This window comes from Ciconia boyciana, chromosome 1, assembly GCF_034638445.1.
Source record: "Ciconia boyciana chromosome 1, ASM3463844v1, whole genome shotgun sequence".
Taxonomy (NCBI): domain Eukaryota; kingdom Metazoa; phylum Chordata; class Aves; order Ciconiiformes; family Ciconiidae; genus Ciconia; species Ciconia boyciana.
Window position 1 is genome coordinate 146,839,347 of NC_132934.1, and position 19,843 is coordinate 146,859,189.

The window sequence follows — 19,843 nt, forward strand, 5'->3', positions numbered from 1 at the left end:
TACACAAGTTTACGTCTGAACTAGCTTTGCTTTATTTTCAACTTGCACAATTAAAAGTTTGATGGCTTTTCTTTTCCTTTCCCTCTTTTTTTTTTCTTCTTTTCCTGCTTCATCCGTAATTTTCAGGTAGGACATGTCTTTGAATACTTTTCAGTGAATCATGCTACTAGTCATAGTGTCATGTATCATAAACTTACTGACGACATGTAACTGTGTGTAGTGGGCTCCACCATGAATGAAAATATGCCACAGCAGCATAAATGCCTTTCTTTGGTATGCATTCTCAAAATGTCCCTTGTTTTGCTTATTGGCACTAATGAGTCTCCAAAAGCAACCTGTTATTAAACATGCATTGAAGAAGAAAACAATTGATTACCTATTGAGAATTGGTGCTTTATTTTACACCACTAAAATGTAGTATTTAGATAACTCAGTCATTCATGTTTTCTCAGCTAGCTTTTTCTCTGGAGAGAGAAGCAATACTTAAATTTCGATGCTAACACTGAGAGTCAGAAAACCACATCTACAGTAATGCCTTGCTTCCTAACAGACCTTTTCTAACTCTTCTGAATTACTGATCTTTCCTTTGCTCAACTTGTCGCAAGCAGACAGTCACAAAGAGTTTACTGATACGGTCTAACATACAAGGAACCAGACTGATAGTACTGTAGTCCTTTAATGGGGTGATAAAATTGGACTTCAGATCAGCAGAGGAGAGGTAGGCCAGCAGTATCCAGCTCCAATTTCTTTCGAAAAGGAAGAAAAGATAACAGCATTTTCCGTTCTTGAGTGTATCAACTGGACTGGTAAATTGATTTTCCATGATCTTTCTTTTTTGTCATACTTTGCTGTAAGACCAATAGCATTTCATTTTAAACGTTCATATATTCTCAATAACATCTTTTAGTTGAGTATGGCTAGGAGAGAGAATTCAGCTTAAATAACCTTTAATTGGCCTTTAACAATGCATAACTATTTGATCTGAGTTGTAGGCGTGTGCATGGTGTTCATCACCATACTTAACTTGGTACTGATACTGATTATATCATTTCCCAGCACTGTTAGTCTGAGAAGGAGCTAAATGAAATTAGTTTAGCATACAATACTGCATGTTAAAGAGGAATTAGATTTTAAGCCTTTCAAGTCCTCATTGCTGTCGTATCTTCTGCAAGAATTGTGTTTAGAGCGAATAGAAAAGAAGATTATTAGAACTTAAAACTTTAACAGTGCAGCAAATACAACACATTCCCCATATTCCTTATGCCTAAATATACAGCAAACACAAACGTTTGAATACATGTTCTTTTCTCTCAAGCATATTTGTTTTGAATTTTTTTTCAGGAGACTTGTGCTGTCTTGTTGGAACAGTGTCTGCAATGTGTAGAGTCTAAATTTTCAAACAACACAATAGACGAAGCTACTGGAAACATGACTGTTGGGTTCACCCCTCTCTATCCACCCTCTTCCCCTGTGCTTTCCAGCTTGGGCCTAGTGATTGATGGAAGGACTCTAGCTTATGCCCTGGAACCTACACTAGAAGATAAATTTCTTGCACTAGCCAAGCGATGCCGTTCAGTACTGTGTTGTCGTTCTACCCCACTCCAAAAGAGCATGGTAGTGAAACTAGTCAGAGACAAACTCAAAGCAATGACCTTGGCAATAGGTAAGTATCTCGGTTTAAACTAGCCTGCCTTGATGTATACTGTGCCTTGAGAGTTTTGCTTTTTGACTTGCAATAGGACCCTTCCAGCTACCTCACAACTCAAATAGCCTTCCAGTTTTGTCTGAAAATGTGTCGGACAACTCTAACATTTACTCTAACGTATTTATTCAAAACCAAGATAGAACTCTGAAGCAGTATTTGGGATTTCTTCCTATAGAAGTTAGGTAATTGGGACCCAGGTATGCTATGAGGTTTTGGCATGTCCGAACACAGCTGTGAAGAACTGGGTTAGCTGATGCTGTGCAGAACACCATTTTGCAATCACTGTATTACACAGAACAACATTGTGCTCAGTGTTGTTTCATCCAATCATGTTTAAACTCAAGGTTCTGCGTTTTTCATCACAAGTCGGCCATACAGCATAGGATACGAGTTGGCCTTGTCGGTATAGAGAATGGATTTACGACTGGCATTGTGCCAGCACTTACACTTCTTCCCAGCTAATCGCTCAGTTGGCAAAGGGGAGATTTTGTTAGTCACCCTGTTTTAAATCTGGCAGCATCTTCCATGTTTGCATGATTTTTACATAAGAAAAGTCAACCAGCTTTGCTTTCCCTATCTCAAGTTTAGGCTCGTGTTGCATTAGAAGATATGATTGCAGCATATGTTGTCACAAACATACTAGCTTTCACACTAGCTACTTTCACACTAGCTACCTGTCTTGCTTAATCATAGCAGCAACACATGGGGGTTGGACCTACCCATGAGAAACCCTAAGTACCTATAATAATTGCCAGACTCCTGCAACATCCACATCACCAAATGTGTGCTGATTATAATAATCCTCATGCTCGCTATATTATATCTAGCTCAAATACGCCTTCCTCATACTGAATTTATATCTTTGGCTGACTGACTGTAGACATCATTATTTGCATATGTTGTCAAAAACGTCTGCTGGTTAACTTGAATTATCCAGAATGCTTAAAAACACTAGTGGAGACCAGGCAGCTTGTGTTTTCATTCTTTCTGAGCACCTTGAGCCTGTGAATTGAACTCAAGCTCCTGCTCTGGTTTAAAAACCTAGCTGTATACATCCTCCCTTTTAACCAACATGACCTAACTTCGGGTTGTGTCACACAGTCACAAAGACATCAGCTTTGTCAGGTGAGCAGATACCACTCTTATATGTGCCAACAGCAGGGAAACTGAACTGCGATGTGAATGTACGCCTCAGCCATTGACGTTTAAAACCATGTGTCTTGTCATCAGCTAATACAGTTTCATTTTCCACTAGCAGACTGGCTGTAAATTTAAGAGGTTAAGAAGTACGTGTTCCATTCTGGTATCCTTTCTATGGCACCTATCACTTGTGGTATCGTGATTGGAAGGAGAGCAAGGGATGGTGACTGTGCAACCATTGCAGTTAAATCTACCTGTGATGGGTGTATTAAAGATCTCAGACTGGTCAACCCAAGTCAAGAGTTCATCTGCTTTTTAACTTTATTGTATTTTTTACTGTGTAGACGTGCTCGTTGGCTTTGGGCCTCCTTGCACATTTCATTCTTAGTCATACCTGATTGCAGGCAGACAGTTAATCAGGAAGCAGAAGTATCGGGAAGCTCATTCTCAGCCTTCCAGTGTTTTAGTATATGTGCAGTTCAAGCCAGATTGTTGAATTCTAGGTCTTACTAAAAAGAGAGGGATTTGTTTTATTTTTACTTTTCCATGATAAAAAAGTCTACAAAGATCAGAATGACTTGGCAGCTTTGCCAAGCTTTGAACCTTATATTCTAAAGATGGATCCTTTCCTATACCACATCTCCCTTACTATACTCACCCAACGTTCAGTACCCATCTCCCTTACTGTACTCAGCCAACACTCAGTAACAACTGGTTTTCCTTTGCTTTGCTGCTGCTAACTGTTCCTCGTCTACTAGTGACAACAAAACTGTATCTTGTCATCTTTAGGTGATGGTGCTAATGATGTCAGCATGATCCAAGTGGCAGATGTTGGCGTGGGGATCTCTGGTCAAGAAGGCATGCAGGTAATGTGGCTCGTTCACTGAAAAGCACTCCCATAAAAGGGTGAAATAGGCAATTCCCATGTGTCAGCTTGACCAAGCTGCCTTTGGATAGCCAGCACAAATAAAGGAGAAGTGGCAAGTTGTGCTCAGGAGTGCCAGTTGCGTGCCGTGAGGATGCTTTCAGCTTGAGTTTGAGCTTGTGTTTGTTCTCAGATCTGTGGTGAGTTTAAACACACTACCTTCTCAGAAAATTCAACTTATCAGATCCCTCTAAGCAATATGTTTTAAGAAATCATTTATTAAATACTGGTTTAAAGGAGGAAAAAAGCTCAGCTATACATTATTTAGGAAATAAAGGTTCACCTTATTCTGGCTTTTATTCTCCTCTCTCCTGTATTGCTTGGGTATACTTCCCCTGTGGAGTAGCTGCACAAGCCCATCCAGCTGATGCAGCTTATTTGCATGGCGTGGTGGTGACCCTTAGCCCAGCCACCTACACATCTCGCTCACTCAGCCTATTCAGACAGCAGAACAGTGAAGAAAGAGAAAATTGCAGCCCCTTGCAGAACCACTGCTCCCTACACACTATTCCAAGTCTTGGTTTTCTCCCCGTTTCCTGACACAGGGAACAGCAAGATAAGGAGACTTGCCCTGTAGTCTTTTGGACTTTCAGCCTGTGGTTACTGTATTTACCACTGTATAAGAGGCACTTCTCCCATCCCCAGAAGAGAGGATGTATATGTATAGGATGTATTACCTACTGTATTACCTATTATTACCTCTGCCTCCTGTATTGCTAGTGCAGTTCAGCTGCAGTGTTAGCACCAGACGTGGCAGTAAGACACAGAGAATGAGGAAGATACCTCATTTCCACAACCTACCTTGTATTTGGGCTGGGTGCAGACTGATTGCATGAGAAAAGAGAGTAGCTGAGTATATGTCAAAGAGCTCTTCAGAGAAGCTGGGAAGTGTTTCCATCCTGAGGACCTGAGCAGATGAGCATGCTCCTTAACTTAGTTACCGGTGGGTGGTTCTCTGACCCATATTGCATTTTTTGCAACACTGGCTGGATGTTTTGCTCAAAAGAGAAGAAAGTCCTCCTTCACACAGTGCACAAGTTGGCTGTAGAATTTTATTCCATGGGCTTTCATGAATGCTGTAATTTATTTGGGTCAACACACAAATTTATGAAACGAAAATTTAACTGAGCTATGAACTTGGATGTCAACTTTGTGCATTTTCTGACAGACAGATCACCAGAAGCTAGCACAGTATTCTGGAGAAAAGTCAGTAAATGTTTTTCTTATTTATTCATATAGTCTTCCAAAGGCATCCTCTCTTGGCTGTTATTGGAGGCTGGCTACTAGGGAAGATGGGCTCCAGCCTGACCCAGCAGAGCTATTACACTTGTTCTCCTTCTTGTAATCATCCAGTGGGTTCAGTCAAAGTAATCTCCAGGGCAAATGGATGTCCATCAGCGCTCTTCAAACAGACAGATTTCAGGCCTGCAATCCATTAAAAAGTCTTCTCCAAACATGTTAGCAGCTGTAAATTAGACTGGGAAGAAGCTACCACAAAAATATTAAGATATTCATTGTGCATATGGCATCCCAGCCATAGATCCTATGAATCTGACTTTGATGGCCAGAGAGGGTAGGAGAAAAGGAAGTCTTGGATTAAGCTGATACCAAGTGTATTTGTTGTTCCACAGCCTTCACCAGGCTCCGAGAGCTTTGCATAACTTCTATAGTATCACTCTGCAGGCAGTCCAGGCTCCAGAGACCCCAGAGGAGACTGTTTTTGTGGGGTCCCCTCCAAGCCTATCAATTCAAAAAAGTCTGCCCCAAACTCCTTGGGTCTTATAATCTCTTATGAACTTATCAGCTCCTATCACCTATGCATTAATTCAGATCACTTTTTTTCCTAATGCAGACATATAGTGCTCATAGCATTTTTTTACTCCTCTCCCCATTATGCCACTTTCAGTTGAGTTCATACACTTACAATAACCAGTCCTCAAATGTCCCTGGCTTTTGCCATGTATTCAAATCTGAAACCTATTTGCTCATTAACCTGTTAAACTACCTGTTTTTTTCTAAATGAAAGTTCATCAGAGTGGAAAATGTTTATAGATTACTTCCTTTACTGCAAGGTCCTAAGGAACCACGCAGGCCTCTTTACTATAAACAGCTGTCAGAATCTTACACATGCAGGTACTCAGAAGGCGTTGAGCATTTAGATGTCTAAAACAGCAATATTCTCTGATTTATTTTCTTTCCACATTCTATGGGAGCATTTGGATCATGAATCACTTTTTCCTGTGAAAAAGCTGGAAGAAAAAATAAAAATGTGAAAATCAAGGGGATATTTTGAGACGAAATAAACATGCAAATGTAATTGGATAACACTATCTTCCTCACTATGTTCCTCACTGTAATCAAAATGGAATAAAAAAGAAAAAAACCCCAACACTTCTCACAATGTGTTGTGAAGTACTATGTTAGAAGCACAAATGAAAAGCAGATAACAGTTTTGTTTTAACATTGGAATAGGCTGAGATGGGGTGGAGGACAAGGAAGCAGACATAGCACAGCTCTGTTCTCCTCAAACCGCAAGATAGCTGTATGTCTGCAAGACCAATCAGACTGTTCTGTGCAGGGAGGTTATAACAAGTGTATCTCAGTACCTGAGAAATCCCAGGATGTGTCAACATATTAAAAAATGTCCCAGCGCTTATATACATCTACTCCTTAAATTACAATGCATTATTACACCTTCTCTTGCATACTGTTTTAGAGTTTATTTTAATAGCTTCTACAAGCACTTACTTGGGAAAACTGAGCCCTTTTGATGATTTACCAAGAAAGGGAATTAGGAAAAATTAAAAGGAAAGATGTCTCTCATTTAAAAATACAGCCAAAATATACCCTGCACAGTGTGAGGAAGACACTGCTCCTTTGGAGGTTTTCACCTTTCCTCATGTTTTTGCTGAACTGTGAGAAGAAAGTTGATACTAAAATAGAAGATGAAATGTAAAATAATATTAAATGAAATCTTAGTGTGATCCTAGGGATAAGGAAAATCATGAAACAACTGTGATAACACCATCATTTACAAGAAGGTCTCATCTAGATGTGCAGTACCCTGAATTCTAGTCAGAAGTAGAGAGAAACTGGGTGATTCATTTTGTCAATGTGATTTGGCAGTCTGCGCAGTCCCAGAGGAGTCTCATCTAGTGTGATTTTTTCATAGACAGTTTTAGAAAACATGCAATTTTAAAAATCCCTCAGAATACTGGTATCTCAGGACAGCTGAGTAAACTTTATAAGCCAGGATTGCAAATGTAATTAAAATGAATATTTTTATTGTTTTGTCTTTTGAAGTCCAGTAATTGTGATGCAACCACTTAATTGTGCTTTTCTTATTTTATTCTCTGGAAATTCATTTTGCCCTGTAAGTACCCTGTAGTTTTTACAGAGAAAGGTGTTAACAGCCACCAAGATGTTCACACGCGGGCCCTGAGCCCTCATGCTCGTGCAACTGCAATTGCCAGCCATTCTCCCACCTTTAGCTTTTTGCTGCTGCCTGTCACTATCTGGAATGTAGACTGTAATCTCCTTTGGGCAAGGACCGGGTCACCTTGCGTGTTCTGCCAAGCTGCCGGGTTTGCTCACGGGTATTCCAAATCAATGCAGCAATAGCTGCATTTCAGATGCACTGTAATGGATTTCATTCTTCATCAGTACAATCTCCATTGACTGTATGAGTTGAAAAGATGACTAGATTCACTGTTGGTGTTGAAAGTGACAGTTTACAATAATGATTCCATCTTTTCTTTCATTAAAGGCGGTGATGGCAAGCGACTTTGCAATCCCCCGGTTCCGGTATTTGGAGAAGCTCTTGCTTGTTCATGGCCACTGGTGTTATTCCCGACTCGCCAACATGGTGCTGTATTTCTTCTACAAAAATGCAGTAAGTGCAAACACTTGCACTTACTTGGCAGCTTTATGCCACCACATGTTTCCAGGGTTTATTTTGTGCTAAGTGACCATTAGGTCAGCCTTCAAATGGTTTATAAATAAGCTGCAAAGAAATTTGCAGAGTTGAAAGACAGCTGGCTGCCATTTGCAGAAATACAGGACCCATTCCATAACAGCTACAGTGTGCTGCTGAATGTGCAAATTAGGTAACAGAAATAACAAGCACTGCTTAAGAAAAGTTTCTTTATAGAGCAGTTTTGCAGAATTTAGCTGGCCAGACACAGGAGTCTTTAATGCCAAAGCCATCTAGCATTGGTCCAAAGTAGCAGTTGAGTGTGTTTTCTCTTCCTGACCCTATCTCGTCATTGCTTATGAATCACTGTACGTATTCCCTGGTGACCTGAGATAATTTGAGTCCTCACTGTGTCTCAGACGCAGAGATCGGGAAGGTTTTTTCTTGATTTGTCTTACCCCCAACTAACCAAAAGAGTTCATTAGAAAGGAAGCACACCGTGGTAAAGAACAGACTACAGGTCTACGTTTCCTCCCTGGTGTATGAAACGGGAGTTAGTCCAGTACGGGGCACTGAGCCAGTAGCAGCTCGACTCCTTGGCCCTAACGAAGGCCCTTTGCATTGATCTTGGAGTACAAAGATGATTGATTGAAAACTGCCTAACAAGACAACCAAGAATTCCATCAGCTGGGTGGGAGTCACCGACAGGCACACAGATCTGCTCATGTGCAACACCTACAAATCACCTTGGGAGCAAGGGATATGAAGAAGCAGGAAAAAGAGAGACAGAGCTCACAGACCTCTGCTCCAGAGAACAATGTGTAAACTGTGAACGGGAGACTGGATTTTATCCTCAATATCAGAAAAAAGTAGCTCTCAATTCTGTAAAAGTTGTTTTCCAAATTTAATCTAATCCTCAATTTTTTTAATCAGTGGCCATTTTTTAATGCAAATTCCTCTTGGCATGACTAATCCCCATCTGATCTCAGTCTGAAGGTAAGTATTTTATCAGGAGAAGACCATCATTTGCTCAAGATTTTGAACATCATAGGAATACCTAAGGGAGCTAAAGAATTAATAAAGTGTCTTTGTGTTAACACAAGCATGTTAAAATACCTTCTGTGGTCTGATCAGAAACTGCATGCAAGCAGCCTTCCAGACACAAAAGAAAGAAGGCACTTGGACAGTCTGAACTGCTGCCTGAGTCTGAAATAGCAAGCAGATTTAAATAATGCTGCACTGAGTGGAGAGCCACCTTTTGAAGCACAACAGTGAAATATGTGCTGATGTTCAAATGCCTGAGTTTTAAGGCTTGATCCTGAATGATGCTGAACATCTGTACTCCCACCCCCAGTGCTGTATGTTTCCAAGATACCCTTTGGCTTGACAGTATTGAATCTGACTTCCAAGAATTGTATGCAGAACTATCTTACATTAAAATAGAAAAAAAAGAAGTAATACACATAAGACATTCCAGCAATCAGCAGCCAGAGATCTTGTTTATACATCTACATTTTTGTTCAGCTCTTGTAAAATCTTCCATTTCCTTTGGTTCAACTCTCCTTGATTACGAGTATTATTTCTCATGCCATTTTTAGTAAGACATTTTCAGAAGCTGCTGCCTCAAGGCTAGAATATAACTGAAGAAACCTCTTTGTGTTGGCTCTGCTTTGGCAGCCTTGAGAGCTTTCTGAGCAATACTTGTTGCTACTGACTCTAAAACAGTAGTGAGGTATCCAGCATATAGACATGAATATGTCTGAGACAGTGCCTGCCCTTAAGGAAAGAATATTCAAAAATGAAAGATGTGAGCACCTGATCCTTTTGCAAGGAGACTATTCTGGATGATTCTCTGCAGAGAGTCAGGATAGCTACACTGCAAATGTTCTGCAAGTTTTCTGTTTCCTCAAATGTTTTCTTCCCCATTTGCTCATATTATGAAATTTTCCATTCTCCACTAGACCCTATCTAACTCAAAGTTTAAACTCCAAATTGCTGCAAAAGCCATTTGGAAACTCAGATGACTTATCCAAGAAGATGTTTGGCTTGGTGGAGATAATAAAAATACAAGTAAAATATAAACTAAAACATAGCATGGCTGGAAATATCTGAGCTTGATGAAAAGGGATTTCATGTAAACAAAATTCTACCTGCACAAGCATGCACTGCTTCTTCCCCTTTATACATTGTCTCTGCAAGACAAGCACTGGACATTTTTTGGCATATACTTCATTCACTGAGAAATTCTGTCTGGAGCCACATTCGTAAAACAGTCTCATGTAGGGGAAAAAAAAGGAAACCTTTTTTATTTAAAATCTAATTCAATTTTTATGTAAATTTGTTTTGACTTTTTCAGGGGGGTAATGCACAGAAGCAAGAGGGAACATTATATTTGAAATTAAATTAAATACTTGTTTAATCCAAAACAAAATTTCAGGGGGAAAAAATCTGATTTAAGCTTAGTTACTGAAATGTCATTTATTTGTACAGCTTGCTTTGACAGCACTGCTGAGACCCATACTAGAGATGGTGGGAAAATTTTCAGCTGACTGTATTTTCATCAAACTACCCATTTTTGTCAGAGCCAAACTGTTTCCAAGACAGGTTAATTTTAGCAAGGCTCTAGAGGGGAAAATTTCTTAGGTCCAGGATTAGCTGGATTTTGTTTATTTCAAATGAGTGAGAGAAAAGTATCTAAACTCACGTATTTATTGCAATTCCATTTTGAGAAAAGACTCAGGAAGTTTTGTTGGGTTTTGGGTGTGGAAAGGAAATAAATTTCAAAATCTGTTCAATTTTTAAATGAAATTGCCATCTCCCAGCCAACTGTATTGAAGAGGGTGAGCTCAGTCTTCTTTTGTCCAGAGGAAGATGCTTTTCCTGAAATGTATTTACAGGAATTCACATTTCCTGTAAATTTACAGGAATTCACATTTACATTCACATTTCTAGACATGATTCCTAAACAAATATTACCATTTAACTTTTAATAGGTTAGTTTGTAGTGTGGGCTCGCTCGCAAACGGTGAGACATATGTTCCTGCTGATATACAAGCCACTTCAATGTAGCATGCAAACATTGCCTGAACATATATATACAGTATATCTATATATACATACGTATATACACATTTACGTACAGCAGGACTGACCCTCTTATTCTGTGGCAATTCCCCTTCACAAGATAGGCTTACTCTCCTTATAGCAGTTTTCACTGACTAAGCAGACCATAGCTTTTTTTTTTCTCCTATGGTTCTCCTTCAACCACATTTTGGCGTACAGATCGAACAGATCTATATTTTCCTCTGTATAGCTAAAAATGATGAAGGGTTAACATACTCCAACTGGCTGAAAGCTTTTGAGAACAGAATACAAAAAGAAGAGGAAATGAAAGGAGAGGTCATGTCGTTTCCCTTCTTCATGGTTAAAATGGGGAGAACCCTCGAGGGACAGTTGCCAAGGTTTTTCTCGTTGCCTTCCGTTTAGTGTTAATCACTTTACAATGAATAATAAAAATTGCAGTTTTAGGAGAACCAAGCCTGGGAATTTATCTCCTTCCCTAGGAAGCTGCCCATCTTTTTCTGGGCCTCACATCCCCCTCACAGGTGAGATCAGCACCTCTCCTAAGCCGTAAAAACCACTGGATTCTCCATGCTGCAGAGATCGTAGAAGAAATGAGTTGTGTGGTTTGTCCTTTTTTGGGTGATTCCAACCCAACTACATGAACAATCCTACTGCAGCTGTGTATGCAACTGATTTCTTTCTACAGCTGAAGAGTAAGGGAGACTGAGGAATCTTTGCAGCACTACTAATTTGCTGAATTTCAAAGCACAGAGATAGAATACGTAAGACAACTTTGCTAGACAGTTTCACCTCCCTTGCTGCTGCTAGTCTCACGTTGGTCTTGCAAAAAAGCTCTGCATTTACCTATTGTAGACCAGAAACAAACATCTGGGACAAAACATCTCAAGCCAGCAGAGGATGTTATTATGGAAATGCTTATTCTTACAATAGTAATGTAAATGCTATCAGATCAGTACTCATATACCTAGACGTCAGTGATGGTTGGGAGAGCTTTTTACAGTTAGTTAAATTGCACCTCAGAGTGTCACTTGAACTGAAAGTTAATTTTGTATGACGTGATCCCTGACACCTAAGATCTGAGGTTCCAGCAGCACAAAGACTTGCAGGTGTGCCAGATGTTTGTAGCTTAGCTAAGTGGTCCGGGCATCAGGAACAGCAAGTTAAAGACTAGGTATCTTTAGAAGGATAGCTCACGTGTTTAGCATTCATAGATAAGTCCCTGCAGAACTGGAATCAGAATGCTTTGAGAACACAACGGGATGATGATCCTGCTTATCTTGTCATATTTACAGCATTTCTCATTCTGTTTCAGATGTTTGTGGCCCTTCTCTTCTGGTACCAGTTCTACTGCGGGTTCTCTGGCTCATCAATGGTTGATCAGTGGTATCTCATCTTCTTTAATTTACTCTTCTCTTCTCTTCCACAACTGATTACTGGTGTGCTGGATAAGGACGTGCCAGCTGAACTGTTAATTGCTGTACCTCAGCTTTATAAAAGCGGCCAGAATATGGAGGTAAAAAGTTCTTGCTTTTTGTAATTTTTTTCCTGGATGTCTTTGGTTTCAGCTGAAAACGAACCCGGCTCCCAAAGGATGAATGACTGATAAAAACAGTCTGAGAAGTCACTATTATTATTTTGTGATATTTCTCATCTGACTCAAAGTATCTAAATGCCAAAAGTCCATTTAAAACAAACAACACAAAAAAACCCCCAGCTATATTTTGAAATATGTAACAGGAGAGAAGCTGGATGCTTTAAGTCAGCCTAAGCTGAACACCTCCCTCATGGTCCAGGCTCACAAATAACCACAAAAGTAAAGCAGATTACACCTTGTAGACAGGTGCAGACTTTCACAGAATAACCTCACAGTACTTAACCAAAACTTCAGGCCCCAGCCCTTTACAAACAGTCAGAAGAGAAAGATGTCTTTAGGGGTAAGCACGGAGGTCAATAAACTTAGACTCTGAGAGAAGTAGTCACCAGCAGATGACAGATTCAGCTGAAATGTCTGTTGAAAACACCTTGTCCCCATCTGCTTGAATTGTACAATGAAAATAGAAGGAATTGCAGGAGGGATTCGAGCCAAGCCCTTTCTGGTAATTACAGCTACAGTGTACTGTGGGAAAATCTTTCTGCTTGGCAAAACTATCCATATTGAGACATTGCTTCCAAGGCAAAAGCCTTTCTTAAAAGGATCTGACATTGTGCCCTCGGAATGGAGACAGTGAGTGTCTTTTGCCTCTAACGGTACACCTGCATTTGGTACCCTACACATCCAGTGACATTGCTAGACACCATCCTGGAAAGATGAAAGGAGAATTTTAGCATAACTTAGTTCTAGTGCTTTAGTCCAAATTCTCTCTTTTTCACCCAGCTGTTGTTTTCCATTTTCTACATTTCTTCCGTTCCAGTGCATTGCACTTTAAAGATCTGTAACATTAATACCTTCCTTTCTTGCACATTTTTAAGGTGATAGAATTCTGGTAATGGCTAAAGCTTGTCGGGAAGTTGTCTGCCTGTCTTCAGCTGGCAAACTGAGGAGAGAAGTCTCCCACGTTCACAATGCAAATATTTCTCATTGGCAAGCCCAAGGACCATTCTAAGTTTGTTTGAAATCTAGTGAGCATTTTCTCTGAATAGTTACCTAAAAAGGCATTTTTAAAACTTGCCAAAAATCCTGCTTCAGGTAGGATCTCTTTCAAAAAGTTATCACCAATTCAAAGCCTATAGTATTATAGAATAATTTAGGTTGGAAGGGACCTCTGGAGTCCATCTGATCCAGCCCCCTGCTCAAAACAGCTTCAAAGCTAGATAAGGTTGCTCGGCTCTTTATCTAGGCCAGTTTTGAATGTCTCCAAGAATGGAGATTCCACAGTTCCTCTGAGCAACCTGTTCCAGTGCTTAACTGCATGTTATTTCAGTAGGCCAAAGAACACCAGAACTGTTTCTAAGCATCTCTCAATTCTCATTTTTAGGCTGTAATTATTTTCTCCGTAGAGGTAAAGAGCCCTGATGAGCCTAGTGGTTGCAGACGTAGCCTATATCCCAAAATTTAAAAAATAAATATTTTGTCATTTACAGACTATTTTTCCTTATATCCAGGTCTTTTATATGACCATTCACACCCCTGCAATTGTATATTTCTTTAAATCACAATGTTAGTTTAATATTGTTTCTTAGCAAGCAATTTTGTGCCCAGACACACAGATATAAGTGTGTGTTATAGATATGTTTATTTATGTATTTATAACGTAGCATACATTGCTGCATTGCTTGCTAAAGATCATTGTTGTGGATCTTCTTTTCTAACTATGTGTGTATCTTCTCATTTCTCTCTTGTGAATAAATACTCTGTGCTTATATGTACATGATGTAAAGTGCATTTACTCATGTGCTTACACCTTAGAGAGCTCCTCCTGAAATCAGTGGTCTAACTGTAGTGCATAAAGTTGGGTACCTTCATAAATGTTTGTCGGCCTGAATGTCAGATTCAAATTACACCCTTCTGACGGGGGGGGGAGAGGGGGGGGAAGCAGAAGAGTGTCTTCCCAAAACAGAGTGACTTGCAGGTTGTCTCTTCATACTTCATCCCCAAGAATATCTAACTGATTGGCAAAGTTGTGAAACTATTTGCACAAGCCCTTAAAAGTGCCCATTGGAATATCCCCTTCAAAATACCTATCCCAGCAAACAGCATTTTCATTAGGCCCTGATTTTCTTAACTTTTTTTGTGCCACAGGAGTACCAACCACACATGTTTTGGATGAACATGATTGATGCTATGTATCAAAGCCTGGTTTGCTTCTTCATCCCCTATTTCGTAAGTGTTTGGTGTAAGCCATTCTATTTCAAGCATTTTGAGGAGAACTGGCAACACAGCTTGGGCTAAATTCTGTCTTCTTCTTTACAGACTTACTATGATTCGGAGGTGGATATCTTCTCCTGGGGAACTCCCATCACCACAATAGCTCTTTTCACCATCATACTGCATTTGGCTATAGAAACCAAAACTTGGGTAAGGTACCCGCAGCCTACATAGAAAATTGCTGGCATATACGTAACTTTTTTCTTAGTGCCATTCTTCAAAAACAGAAGATGGTCGTTTCATCTCCTCAGCACATTCTATTTTTAGCAAGCATTTTAAGCAAACATGAAAAAGGTTTTAAACTGTGATGTGCGAACAGCTTTCTAGTGTTGTATCTATAATAAGAATTTTTGAAAATACAAGGCTCTAAACTCTTTGCTGTGCATGGATTTGGCTCCAGAAATTAAGAACTATTAATTCAGAATCACAGCAAATTTCTCAGAATATAAAGAATCATTATTCTTTTGTTGGTTTTTTGTTCTAGACTTTTCTCCACTGGTCATCTTGCATCTTCAGTATCCTTTTATTCTTCTTTGTGGCTCTGATTTACAATGCATCTTGCCCAGTATGCCATCCTCCATCCAATCCCTACTGGACTATGGAAAGGTTGATGGGAGACCCTATGTTCTATTTCACTTGCATTATATCACCAGTCGTTGCATTGCTGCCCAGGTATTGTATCTTCTCTCATATCTTTTCTCATATATGAAAGCACTTTATGCCTATGGTTGGGAGGGCGAGAAGCATTTCTTTTTCCACTCCCCCTCTTTCTTTTTGCCTTACCAGCCAAGTCAATTATTTTCAGCAGCTGATTATATGAAGTAAGGTTGTCTAACCTTTTCTGTGCTCCTGACCACAGGAACAGACCACAGCTCCTGGCCATAGACCACAGGATTGGGATAACTGTACTGTTGGTCGAACCTCCTGGCCATGCAGAGATTTGCTACCCTGTGAGGTTTTCCATGATGCTTCCAGATTCCACCCATCCTCCCATAACATGCACAGTACAGAAATTCTGATAGTATGTTGTGGACTTGCCTACTTACGGATGTAGGAGGTCTGTCCTGCAGACTGATCCCCATTGCCTTTGATTCCTCATCAGGAAAGATGAAAGACCGTGTGTAATCACAAGATGGATCACTGGCTAAATGCACAGATTTATTACACTGCTTGTTATTAATCAAAATATTAGCACAGCATTCAGAGCTTTCTTGTGTCAAACAGAAGAAAGGCACATAAAACTCTCCTATTTTTCTATGTTGTACTTTTGTTTTGGATATTTTCTCTTAATAATGTCTTAGGTACTTCTTTCTTTCAGTTCTTTTCACATGCACATTCTCCTCTTGCAGATTTCTGTACAGAACCCTTCAGGGAACACTATTCCCAACCCAGCTTCAGCTTGGACGCCAGCTGAGTAAGCTATCCCCAGAGATTCGCACCCAGCTTCTGACCAAGTTGAATGTAAAGGAAACAATACGTCAGACACAACCCTTTGCAGACAGCTTCTCACCAAGCCTTGGCTCAAATGCTAGTGATTGTTATAAGGCTTATAACCAAAGCACACCTTTGCCAACATCTCAAACAAGGGAGTCACTTTTCCAAGAGCACACAAAGGCAGAACATACAACAGATCAGACTGTGGCTACCTCTCCCCAGGGTGCGGTGTTGTATGGGGAAAACAAACTCCCCTCATCAGCAAGTAGTCTGGAAAGGTCCATGGGATTTCACAAAGTTAGACACAGCACTTCAGAGATGGAGTCATTGCCTGTGGGAGCAACGTTCCCATGGAGCTCAGCAGTCGACCAAGCAGAGTTCAGTTTGTTGAAGTGGATCACATCAACTCCGCTGTTCAGTCGCATTGGGACTGTTTTACAGGTGTCATCAAGCAGTTTACAAAATGAAACACAGGACAGTATGTGTGTGCTTGGCTCTTCTTTGCCTGTGGACTTCAAAGGCTTAAAAGAACAGAGCTCAAATAACTTGCAGGACAAAATGAAAGGGACCCCCGCTGATCATTGTAAAAGTGACAATTCCGAGACCACCTTTTTATGACATGGGCCTTAAATATATTTATATATTTTCTATTTGCACACATTTATAGGGAGATTACTCTATTTGTTTCCAAAGATGAAACAGAAAATCAAAGGTACAGAATGATTATTTAAGAATGTTTAAATACAGTATATTGAAATAAGAGCTTTAAATATAAAAAGAAAGACTTGAAAGTTCCATTTATATTGTTTTATTTTTTCATCTCATTTTGTAAGGAAATGCTGTCTCTTTATTTTTCAGATGCTTCTCTTTTATTCTGACACATACTACAAAAGCAAAGAACCTATCTACCATATTCAAAAGGATTAGATTCAGCAACAATTATTGATATCATTATAGGCCATTCAGTAATCAAGGAGGAAAAACTATGATAATAAATAGGCACTGTATTCCACCCATCATCTGCTTGCCAGGGTGTTTTGTCACTGGAGCAAACCATTAGGCAAGATTATCGAATTATTATACACCTCTCTGTAAACGTTAACTATCTTACCACCGCATTAATAATACTGGTATTTTATAAGTGACACCATATTTTGATATTGCAGCCATACCATTTTATGTGTCATGATAAAACAATAAATAAATGACCATCCATATTGCAAAGTGACTTCCCAGTCTGGCATTAATAGTAATTCAGCCCTTCACTTGGAGCAGCTAGCATTTGGCCGGTCATGGCCTTATATCAGGCTGTTCAACTTCTGAAGAAAAGCTACTGCTTGTTTCTGAGGAATGATTTGGTGGCAAAGAGCTGGTGCGTTGTGTCCGCTGTAGAGTTTGACCTGGGAGGGTCTGTGATCTTCTGTGCTGGAGCACTACCACGAGTAGGCTGGCTTTGCTGAAGAAGTCAGTCCTGCTTGCTAGCGGAGGTGGAGTTTTGTTAGGCACCTTCGGTGTTGTTTCAGCCAGTTTAAATCATGTCCTTGGTGATCAGGAAGGGGCATGACCAGCTGTGAGGGTGCAGTGCTATGCAGAGGTACTTGAGCCTGGTCTAAGACAGGCAAGCTCCAGTCCCAAAAGTAGGGAGCCGCACTGCCTTCTGAGGTTATGCCTGAGCCGCCCTTACGTGTTTGTACATCACAAACTGCCATGGGTACGTGGGTGTGCGGCTGCGCTGTGCTGGCCTGACGGATCCCATGGGGGGTTAGCCTTGCAGGGCTGCTTGTTTTTTTCATATCGAGTCACCATGACCATGTATGAACTAGCTGCTGCGCTTATTCGTTTCCTCATCACAGGTTTTCAGACGTCCTTTGCCTTGCTTGCCATCAGTTGTGTAAGGCCAGAACTTGTTCGTGCCGTGCTCTGTGCCAGGTGACCTGGCTCCCGCATGGATTGCCTCAACATGTTAAGCCACAGTGCCTACCATGTGTCACTTGCTAATCCACTCGGGATCTTTTTTTCCAAAGATTTATACACTGGCCTTTTTCCCAAAGGCAGAATTGTTACTATGAAACTGTAAAATGCCAATGAAAGGAAGAGATGCAAGCAATCTCAATAAGAGCTGTCAGCCTGTAAATACGTTACCCTCATGAAGCATGACACATCCACATGTAGCTAAGCTACATTTTTGGATTAGAATTGACTAAGGACAGGGCAAAGACGCTAAGGGACTCACAGGATTTTCAGTCTCCTGTGAACAGCTTTAAGCGTGCAATTGATTAAAAAAAAAAGGACCTGAAGCACAACAACTTCTTTTTAGCCTCTAGTTAACGGGGAACATGGATTTATGTATGTAGATTTTAGCAGAGGAAGGCACACCTATTGACTTCTTTGTTACTGGCTGAAAATGTTATGACCTTTCTCTGCTTTACATTATTACAGTGGAAATGGGGCAGTAAGAGCGGACACTTGGTTTCTGTGAAGGTAGGTGGGCATCTGCACTGCCGGTGCCAACGCCAGCCGGGAGGTGCTGGGGTGTGTGTCCTGACGCACGCCGCTAAAGCGGGGCAGAGTCCCACACCCTCAGAGCGCTTGCTTCTCTCTGCTCTCTGGAAGGGGAGCCTGCGGGACCCTGCTGAGGTGGAGAAACCTCCTTTGCAAGTGTCTGTAGTTGGGTGAGACAATTCCAAGTTTAGACATCTCTACTTGCTCTACCAGGCTCCTCGGTCTTGATAGTAACTGTTGGGATGACTTTGCAGGTAATTTTTTGCAAGGTTAGCTGGCTGTACTTAACACAAACAGTGCAGAGATTGCCATTGTAAATAACTCACCTGTGTGGAGCTGCAGTGTCTTTTAATGTCAGAGAGGGAATCAAATGACACTTTGAAACGTGTAAATAGTGCCATCTGGTTAGAAATGTTCCTCTGCTGGTAAAACAGGATCTCACAGAAGGACACAGTATCAGATACCAGGTAGGCAGGGTTCATAGGTTTGCAAGACATTAAATTCAGTCTAAGAGTGTCGTGGGGTCGTAGCAGGAGCTTGCCATGGATGTCACATGTGTGTGCCCTCCCTCGGTTACTGCAGCAGCCCCAGCAGGTAGGTGAGGGTCTCTCAAGCTTATGGACCCCTCTGCATCTTTCCACAGCACATTTGGTGTCCCACGGGCCGTCATGGGACTTGCCTCAGAAAGGGCTGGAACATCATTGGGCTTTGTCTCAGAGCTGTATTTGATTATATTCTCATTAAAAAAAACCCTAAATTCCTCACTAGACATGCTTTTGTGATACAAGATTTGGTTTAGTTGTTGTGCTTTTGGTGTTTCAAAAACTATTTTTGTGGGTAAGGAATAAAAGGGTTCCTTTGGGACTGAGAGATGCTCATGTGCTGCCAGATAGTTGTGTTAAATTGCCACTGTGAGTCTGATAGTACATCTGTGTCATATATTTAGGGAAACTGTAGATCTAGATCCTCAGCTGCTACAACCATCGTAGCCCCTTCAATTTCTGCAAGCTGACTTACCCCAGCTGGGAATCAGGTCTCAATAACTGCTGTATTTTGTTGAAAAAAAAAAATCCTTATATTTTGAAATGCATAAAGTGTAAATGCTCCTTTCATACTAAAAGATAAAATATCTTATTATGGCAGCAGTCCTGCAAACATCTATGAGTTTAATCTTAAATAAACCAAATAATCCTGCTGGCCTTAATGGTGCAGTGACCTCAGCAGGATTGCCTGTGTGCTCACAGACGGATAGGAGGATGTGCCACACTGAGGCCT

The 19,843-nt window shown here is 40.6% G+C and overlaps 1 protein-coding gene across 1 annotated transcript in view; it reads left to right on the plus strand.

Annotated features, from left to right (window-relative positions):
- ATP10A (ATPase phospholipid transporting 10A (putative)) overlaps positions 1-17,424 on the plus strand; it is a 118,370-nt gene extending 100,946 nt beyond the window's left edge. Inside the window, exons 14-21 of the mRNA XM_072849634.1 lie at positions 1,342-1,663; positions 3,635-3,711; positions 7,537-7,662; positions 12,080-12,280; positions 14,507-14,587; positions 14,678-14,782; positions 15,117-15,304; positions 15,982-17,424. Coding sequence (XP_072705735.1) covers positions 1,342-1,663; positions 3,635-3,711; positions 7,537-7,662; positions 12,080-12,280; positions 14,507-14,587; positions 14,678-14,782; positions 15,117-15,304; positions 15,982-16,684 — 1,803 coding nt within the window. The 3' untranslated portion in view covers positions 16,685-17,424. The remainder of the gene's footprint in view (positions 1-1,341; positions 1,664-3,634; positions 3,712-7,536; positions 7,663-12,079; positions 12,281-14,506; positions 14,588-14,677; positions 14,783-15,116; positions 15,305-15,981) is intronic.
- The last annotated feature ends 2,419 nt before the right edge of the window (positions 17,425-19,843 follow it).